Source organism: Brassica oleracea, chromosome C6 (genome assembly GCF_000695525.1).
Source record: "Brassica oleracea var. oleracea cultivar TO1000 chromosome C6, BOL, whole genome shotgun sequence".
Classification (NCBI taxonomy): domain Eukaryota; kingdom Viridiplantae; phylum Streptophyta; class Magnoliopsida; order Brassicales; family Brassicaceae; genus Brassica; species Brassica oleracea.
Window position 1 is genome coordinate 9,490,169 of NC_027753.1, and position 8,363 is coordinate 9,498,531.

The following is an 8,363-nucleotide window of genomic DNA, read 5'->3' on the forward strand; positions in this document are numbered from 1 at the left end:
GTTGACCAACATTATTTCAGTCAAAGTTAGATTTCAGCTTGAGTTTGATAGTTAAGGTGGTTTATTTGAAATAATTGTTAGTGTGTGATGCAATAGACACGGTAACAAATTTCAGGTAAAAAAGGCACGACGGAAATTGTTGAGGTCGGAATTGGCCATTTTTCAATACATTCATTCTAATAAATTTGGTTTTGTAAATGACAAAATGGTTTAGTAAGATTCTCACTTTTGACTTAACTAAGGCTCGTTTTTCATCTTCATTTCTTGATCATGTTTCTTACTAAATAGGAAAAAGTTATTCGTTTCAACATATTTTTGATGCCGCGATCGAGTTTCCTCCTGTCTTCATCGGCGGCCATGCGATGTGCACGACTCACTGAACCCATTTTTTGTGCACATTTTTTAGCAGAGCATTATGCGGTCATAGGAATCACTATGCTCATTTCTCTAACCTAGAAAAGTATGAGTGGTCTTTTCACTCTCAGAAACATACATAATCAACTCAACTTAATAGTGTGACTTTTGTAGGCTTTACTGCCTTGAAGTCACTTTCTAAATTTTGGAGGTCAAGACCAGTGTTTCACTGGGTTTGTGCCTTTAAAGTACTAAACCCTATGGTGGGCGAGAAAGATCATGAGCTTCCCGAGTTGGAACTTGAAGATGGAGTTTGTGCTTAAGATTAATCCCATAGTGATTTAACTTCAGTGGCAACGGGAAATTTGGAAAGGTCACAAGTCTAGACTATGATTTTTTGGACCTGGTCGTGTCGCATGCGGTACCTGTGGTGAAGGCCCTAGTGCTGATGAAGGCATTGGTGGTGGCTTCCACCGTTAACGTTATGACGTGAGGGCCACAAATTTAACACTCGTCACGTTTCAAACTACCAACTTCGGTAATAATCATTAGACATCATCCTAATAATATCTTGTTCTGTGAATAATAAATAGTTTAACAAAGATTTGGTTTAACCAAGATTCTCAATTTTCAGTTAACACAAAGCTACAAGTATCAAAACCAAATTTTGTAACATTCATTACTCGGCAGAGTCTGACTCGTTCTCTTCTTCATTTTCCGACTCCAGATCCTCATCTGAATCATTGTCACTTTCCTCTCCATCTTCTGAGACCATGTCCTCATCTTCTGGAGCATTTGTTCCATTTTCCTCGTCTGTTTCAGTCGACCCCTTCGCTTTATCATCACCCTCGAGGTCTTTCTCGTCGAAGAAATCCCGTTGGACAGGAACATCCTTCTGTTGTTGGGAAGACATGATGCCAGCGATAGCTTTCAATGCAGCAGTTGCTTGATTGTTATCAGCAATAGTTTCCTGGTCTATACCTGGCACTGTGACTTCTGCTTCTACTTCTGAAGCCTTGTCCTCTGTCTTGGGAGGTGGTACAAAGAATGGTATGCGACCTCTTTGCCAGTCATGGAGTATCATCTTTGCTCCTGTCATCAAATCAGGCTCTCCACCCTGAATAAATCCATCAAAGTCAAGGTTGTCATTGCAACGAAAACAAGAGTAAGATTTAAGTTGCCATGCAAAATATGCAGCCTATTCCAACTGTACAAACCTTTAAAAGTTTGCCAGACGCTTTGCATAGCTGAAGAAGAAAGTCATGATCATCCTCCCTATATATAAGATTAAATCTTCGTCTCTAAAAGTACGCTTGATGAAGCATTAAAAGTGAATTTTTTCTTACCAGTCCTTGATTTTATAGGCTCTCTGCAAGTGCTCCTTCTTGACACGCCTCAGGACTTCTCCAATGTGCTCAGATGCATCTTCCAGGTTTGTAACTCTTACCTATATATCGAAAAGATCGAATCAGTAAGATAATGCATTACTTGCAGAGAGCCAAACAGGATGGGCCAAAAAAGCATTCGATCATAAGACGACTTTCATGTGAGAAAAAATGAACCTAGACGTTTTGACAAAAAGAGAACCAAATCTTTCAAGCATTTTGAGTATCACAAATATGTTAATACATGAAAGAACCGACTAAAAGTACAAGAAGCATACCACTCCCTTGAGGACGATATCTGTTTCAGAATCATGGCTCTGGTATACAACTCCAGGACAATCAATCAAGAAAATCCTCTTGGTGAGTGTGATGTATTGCCAAACCTTTGTCTCCCCAGGAATTGGAGCAACCTTGCAAACCTGTACGAGAGAGAGAAGAAAATGAAAAAGTGAGAACAACAAGTAAATTCACAATCCAGGAATTTAACAAACCAAAGTTATACATTTTTGGTACGCAATGTGTTGATAACTGATGATTTCCCAACATTTGGATACCCGACGAATCCAACGGATACGGCTTGCTTGTCACTTTTCAGACGAGCAAACTGCCTTAAAACCGAGAGAAGAGACCCCTGAAATAAACAATAACAAGGCAAAGATATATCAAGAGAACAACTATGATGATTACAATACTTCACAAACAGAAAACAGAAATCAATTAAGAAAAAATACCTTTCCGAATGACTTGTTAACGCTTGCATGGAATGCTAGAGTTGGATACTCCTTTGACAATATTCTCAACCATCCTTTCGTAGCCCAAGCCGGCACAAGATCACACTTAAAAGCAAAAACACGAAAGACAAATAGATAACCAGTAAGAAACTTCCTCAACATTGAACAGTCAACTAAATTGGAGCTAGGGATGAGTATCCAAAAGATGAAAACAACTAACCTTGTTCAACAATAGAATCATGTGTTTATGCTTGTGATGCTCTTTCAGAGTTTTCTCTAAATGATGACACCTAGTACCTTGTGGATCCCTAGCATCTAAAACCTGTAAACACACAACAACCCGGTAAGTCAAAAAGAAAGATGACTCCTTCACAAGCTCATTCCTTGAATCATGACATACCTGGACAACAACATCAGAGGAGTCTATGACTTTGTAGAGCTCACCCCAGATACGCTTACTCTGTCCTTTCTCAAACATAGTATGTCTAACAAGGTCTCTAAACCCGTCTTCCTCTTCTCCTCCTTCACCAGAAGGACCTGCCCCATTCAACTCCTCAAACGCATCTTCAAAACCAAAAGTCTCAATGATGACATCATTTCGTAACAACACTCTAAAAAAAAAAAAAAAAAAAAATCAAAATGTTTACACTGAGAATCAGCTGCCTTCTTCACCAAGGCTTCGTAATCAGAAGCTACAAGCTTGGGACGCTTCCTCGTTGTCTTCTTACCAAAGGTGTTTTGAAACGGCTCCATATCGAGTAGGTGAACTCTCGTTTGCTTTACAAAGAAGCACCACAGAGAATGAAAAAAAAATCAAAACTTGATGATCAAATTGCAATAAAGTCACAAGCCTTACCTTCTTGTTATCAGTCAAAAGAGACATAGGCAACTTCCTCTCCTTCAAAATCACATTGTAGTTACTCGACATCTTAGTTTTCATCTCTTCTCTAAAGTACTCAAGCTCCTTCTGATTCACAACACGCGTGTTCCCTATACGATACATCAAAGAGGAGATAAAGCTTATGATTCAGCTAATTATACGAAGCATTACTAAACTCGAAAACGCACCAAACCATCTCCGATCGGGTTGGATTCGCGTGTCCGGCAATTCTTTCGATTGATACTCGTTGCTGAGGATTTTACCGCCGGGGGTTCTCTTCGGCCTCGTTTTGTACATTTTGAGACGGCGGACTGTGGCGGAAGTACGCCCCTCGGTGGTTTTCTTCTTCCCATCGGCACGATTCGCGTCGAGCGAATGCTTGGGTTTGCCGGAAACATTAGCTTTCTTCTCCTTCTTCACCATCTCTGCGTTTTTCTTTTCCTTTTTTTTTTGTTTCCCTCTAACGATAGAAGAGGAAGAGAGTGGCTAGGGTTTTAGTTTATAATCACTCTCCTCTTCATATGGGCTTTAAACATCTTCACGGGCTACACCAACTCGGCCCATAAGCATATCAGCATTGTAACAGAAACGCCCATCTAAATCTATGTGATGGCCATTGTAACTGTCGATCTCTCGACTCTCTCCGTCCACTCGTCGATCTCTCCAAAACTTTTCGATTCATCTTCCTCTTGTCTCAACATCGATGGGTTTTACTTGTTTGCTCATATATTGTTGATTTTGAGAGACATGCAGAGGATCCGAAGGGTTTTACTTGTTTGTGATCTGATAGGTTTTACTTGTTTAGATGGGTTTACTTGTTTGAGACTAGAGATGTTGATTCGTTTTGCTTGTTTTGATTCGTTTACATTGAGTTAGATGGGTTTCGTTGTTAGTTTGCTACAGCTTTCATTGTTTGCTTGCTACATGTTTCATAAATGTTTCATTGCTACAGGTTTTCCTTGTTTACTTGTTTGCTTGTTCGTATTCTTGTTTGATTGCTATGGGTTTCATTGTTTGTTTGTTCATATACTTGTTTGCTTGTTCATTTTCTTGTTTGTTTTCTACGAGTTTCATTGTTTGCTACGGGTTTTACTTATTTGCTTGTTCATATTCTTGTTTGCAATTTTATATGTTGATTTGTATTACTTGTTTGCGATTTGATATGTTGATTTGTTTTACTTGTTTGCATTTTGATTGGTTTGATATTTTGAGATGGTGATTCATTTAGTTGTTTGAGTTAGATGGTTTCATTGTTTGCGATTTGAGATGTTGATTTATTTGCTTGTTTGAGATGTTTGATTTGTTTACTTGTTTGAGTTAGATGGGTTTCATTGTTTGCTTTGCCACGGATTTGATTGTTTGTTTAAAAGCACAAACAATTTCAAAGTTTACGATTTTTTTGTCTGAGGTTCTCACTAATAGTAAGATGGGTTCAAATATAAGATAGATATCACATGATGATCAGAACTAATTAAAGTTAAAAGTCCAACTTTATATGGTTTGATTGGTTATTAGTAGAGTAACTCAGATTAATTAAAAATAAGAAAATAAAAGAAAAAATAATAGAGGAAATAGAAAAAGAAAAAGTGGACTTTAGCGTAACATTTTATTTACACAAACGAAAAGGAAAAAAACACAACTAATTTTTTCCTTCTTGACTATTGTCAACGAAAAAGTAAAGTATATATATTTTTATTTGACCGGTGAAATTATGTAATAAATTAGAGTAAATATGTTTACCTTTAAAATATCTTGCTATATCTAACAAACAATCACAACCATAATAAACCCATGTTCTAAAAATCGGCCGTCTGGACGCTACGCGTCACTTTTCCGCCCCGATTTATGTCAAATCGGTGTAAAAAATTGGATATCCGATTTTCTCCGCCTAGACCGCCTAAATGACCGCCTAGCCGCCTAATCTATTTTTTTAATTATATTTTTATTTATTTATTTGATTTAAAATTTTATAAATATCATTTATATTCATAATTTTGATAAAATTACACTATATTAAGTTTATATATTCTATTTGTGTGTTTTATACAATCTTAAACATGAAAATGTATTAATGTTATACACAATTAAAGATTAATATGTTTTGTAACATAGTAAACAATCTAAAAATTTCACCCCGCATCATTTCTGCTTAATCTCCGATTTTCTCTTTAAGCGCTAGGCCCAACCCGACCGTCTGACTAGCGCCTAGCGCGTTCCCGAACAGGGTAATAAACATAAGAGCAGCGTTATCAATTTATCGGTACATACCGAAAGCAATATTTCTGACAACTAATAATAATATTTTATATTAAATTTATTATGTAATTGTTTTACTTTTTAGTATGAACCAGTTATAAATTAACATTTGTCAAAAATAATATCTAGCAAGTTTTCAAAAGTTTTTTTATTAGAATCGGTTTGGACACAATTCATCTACTGTTTTTTTCTGGGATTTTTTATTTAGCTCTGATATTTACAGATCGACGTTGGAGGTGCTCTAATGATCAAAAAAATTTTGGTTTTTCATGATTTTAGTATTGGTCCATGTCGTCAATGTTCTTTTGATATAACTAGGTGATTTTTCCCTGCTCATGCACGGATATAAATACTTTTAAAGTAGATATATTATAATAATTGATTGCTACTTACTTTTAATTTTAAATTAATCTATAATTTATATGCATCATTTATATTAATAATATTATGTTACTTTAATTATACATATGATTTTATATATGTTATATCTAATCGATTTTGTTGTTTTTCATTCGATTTAGTTATCATTTGGGTAAATTGGATTGCATATATGAATTCAACTGTAATATTTTTATTCCATATATTAAAATTTTGGTTAATTTCTTATTTGCATTTAGGTGATTGTTGTCTTAGATATGTGAAAATATTTTATGAAGATTATGTATAACTTAAGATATATTGTGCTTAGAATGAAATAAAAAATAAATAAACTAAAGTGTGATTTCAAATTACGTAAATTAATATAACGAAACGATAATATTCTGAAGTCTCATGCATATATATAAATTTTACAAAAGAACTAAATTGTAGCAGTTGGTTAATATTCTATTTTCATTTTTAATATGCTTTGAGTTGTCCTATGATTTATATTTATAAAATAAATTACTATTCTTATAAAATAATATACTCTTATCGTAGTTAAATCTATGATTTTAGATATAAGTTGGATTAATCGAATCACTCATGTTGTGAGTATATTGAGTTACATATATGCTTTCAAATTCAAAATTAAGTATAATTATTATTTTTTATTAGAAAATAAAGTGACGATCAATAGGAAGTTACATGCGTAAGTAGCTGATACATTTTTGAAAGCTCATGAGCACATATCAATATTTACAATAATTAAAATATTTTATAAATTCTAAATAACTTTATGCCTTTGATTTATTGGAAGGAGACTAAAATTTATTTTGAATAATCTTAAAAATGAGAATTCAGATTTGCTTTAATATTTTGATTATGGTTCTATTAAGTTACAAACATAAAAACATAAAATTTAAAAGAAAATTTAATATTAAGAAAAAATAACATTAATAATGATAAAATATAATATATCTACCTCATTAAACTATTTTGTAACTATTTGATCAAACGATGTTTTTTTGAAAATTATTTTTAGTTTTTTTTAATATTTCTTAAAAATAAGCAGTAAAAAAAAATTGTGAGTGTATTTAAAAATAATATTATATAAGTAAAATATAATTTATCGATATTTTTTTACTGTAATTGAAAGATATTATAGTCAACTAAATATATGAAAAATAAATAAAACATTTGAATACTACTAATTATAAACTATTTTTAGACAACTAAACATATATTAGTTTATGTTACTTAATTACTTTATGTAATCATCTAAGAAAATATATAGATATATAAAGTATTTTTATTACTTTGAATTTTTTTTGTATTTTTTAAATTATATTTTAAAAGAAATAATATTTCTTTTTCTAATATCAAGATTATCTATGTAAACTGTTTTTAATGAAATCACATTATATAGATATAAAGAAAGTATCTTATTACTTCAAAATTATATTTTATGTTATTTAAAAATATTTTTTAAATGTAATATTACTATTTTGTGAACTTTCCTTTTTTTTATGAAATCATATTATATATACATATATTTTCGTTTTTCAATTGTTTTTTTTAACTTTATAAAAAAATTCCTTTTATATTATATGTGTAAATTTTTCGGAAATTTTATAAAAGGAAACTAAATAAAATAAATAAATAATAATATTTTAAATGTAAATTAATTTATTAAAGGTATCACTGTAATCAACCATCGTGAAAATTAATATGAGAGCGACACATAGAAAATTGATTTCTTGGATATGGAAAAAAAATAATATTAGATGATGGTCCCTTTTAACAAACAAAAGGAAGTTTATAAATGGTCACGTGAATACGTAGATCACATAGTGATCGCGTATTTTGAATATTTAAGTAAATATCCGGATCTTCGCCTGTTGACCTGATGGTCTTCGACTCTTTTCTTGAACTACAAAACACGTGTTTACACTAACGATATATATATATATGATATATCAATAAGTAGAGTGAAGAGGATGATTAACCCGGGCTGTTAATTAACTCATAATTTGACACTTTCTGTTTTATTTTTTTTATTTTTTTACACTTTTCGGATAAGAACCAGCTCTTAGACCATGATTAACGCTAAAACCCATTTGGGGTTCTTATTTTTTACTTTTTTATTTTGATCCGATTAAAAGAAAAAATTAAAAAAGAACCAATCGCGAACCGTCTCGTGTCAATGGGACCGCAAGCAGTGCAAGACTCGGTCTTTATTTCAGCATTTTTGCAACCGATTTCTGGACATTTCTGTGGGGCCCACTCCCTACTTTTTGGTAAGAACCCCCAAAAAGTACTCTGATAATCCTGGTATAATATCTCTTATTTAAAAGACGGTTTTTAGTTTTTCCTAAGAATAAAAACTCCACCCTAAGA

At 32.5% G+C, this 8,363-nt stretch overlaps 1 protein-coding gene across 1 annotated transcript; it reads right to left on the reverse strand.

The window, feature by feature from the left end:
- Positions 1–888: 888 nt before the first annotated feature.
- LOC106296247 (nuclear/nucleolar GTPase 2-like) lies at positions 889–3,812 on the reverse strand. The gene is made up of 11 exons (XM_013732336.1): positions 3,539–3,812; positions 3,327–3,460; positions 3,118–3,247; positions 2,871–3,034; positions 2,691–2,792; positions 2,471–2,575; positions 2,242–2,370; positions 2,018–2,158; positions 1,701–1,801; positions 1,572–1,629; positions 889–1,471 (listed from the first exon to the last, which is right to left on the reverse strand). Exons 1-11 carry the CDS (start codon positions 3,771–3,773, stop codon positions 1,034–1,036), a joined length of 1,737 nt encoding a protein of 578 aa, XP_013587790.1. The 5' UTR covers positions 3,774–3,812; the 3' UTR covers positions 889–1,033.
- Positions 3,813–8,363: the final 4,551 nt, after the last annotated feature.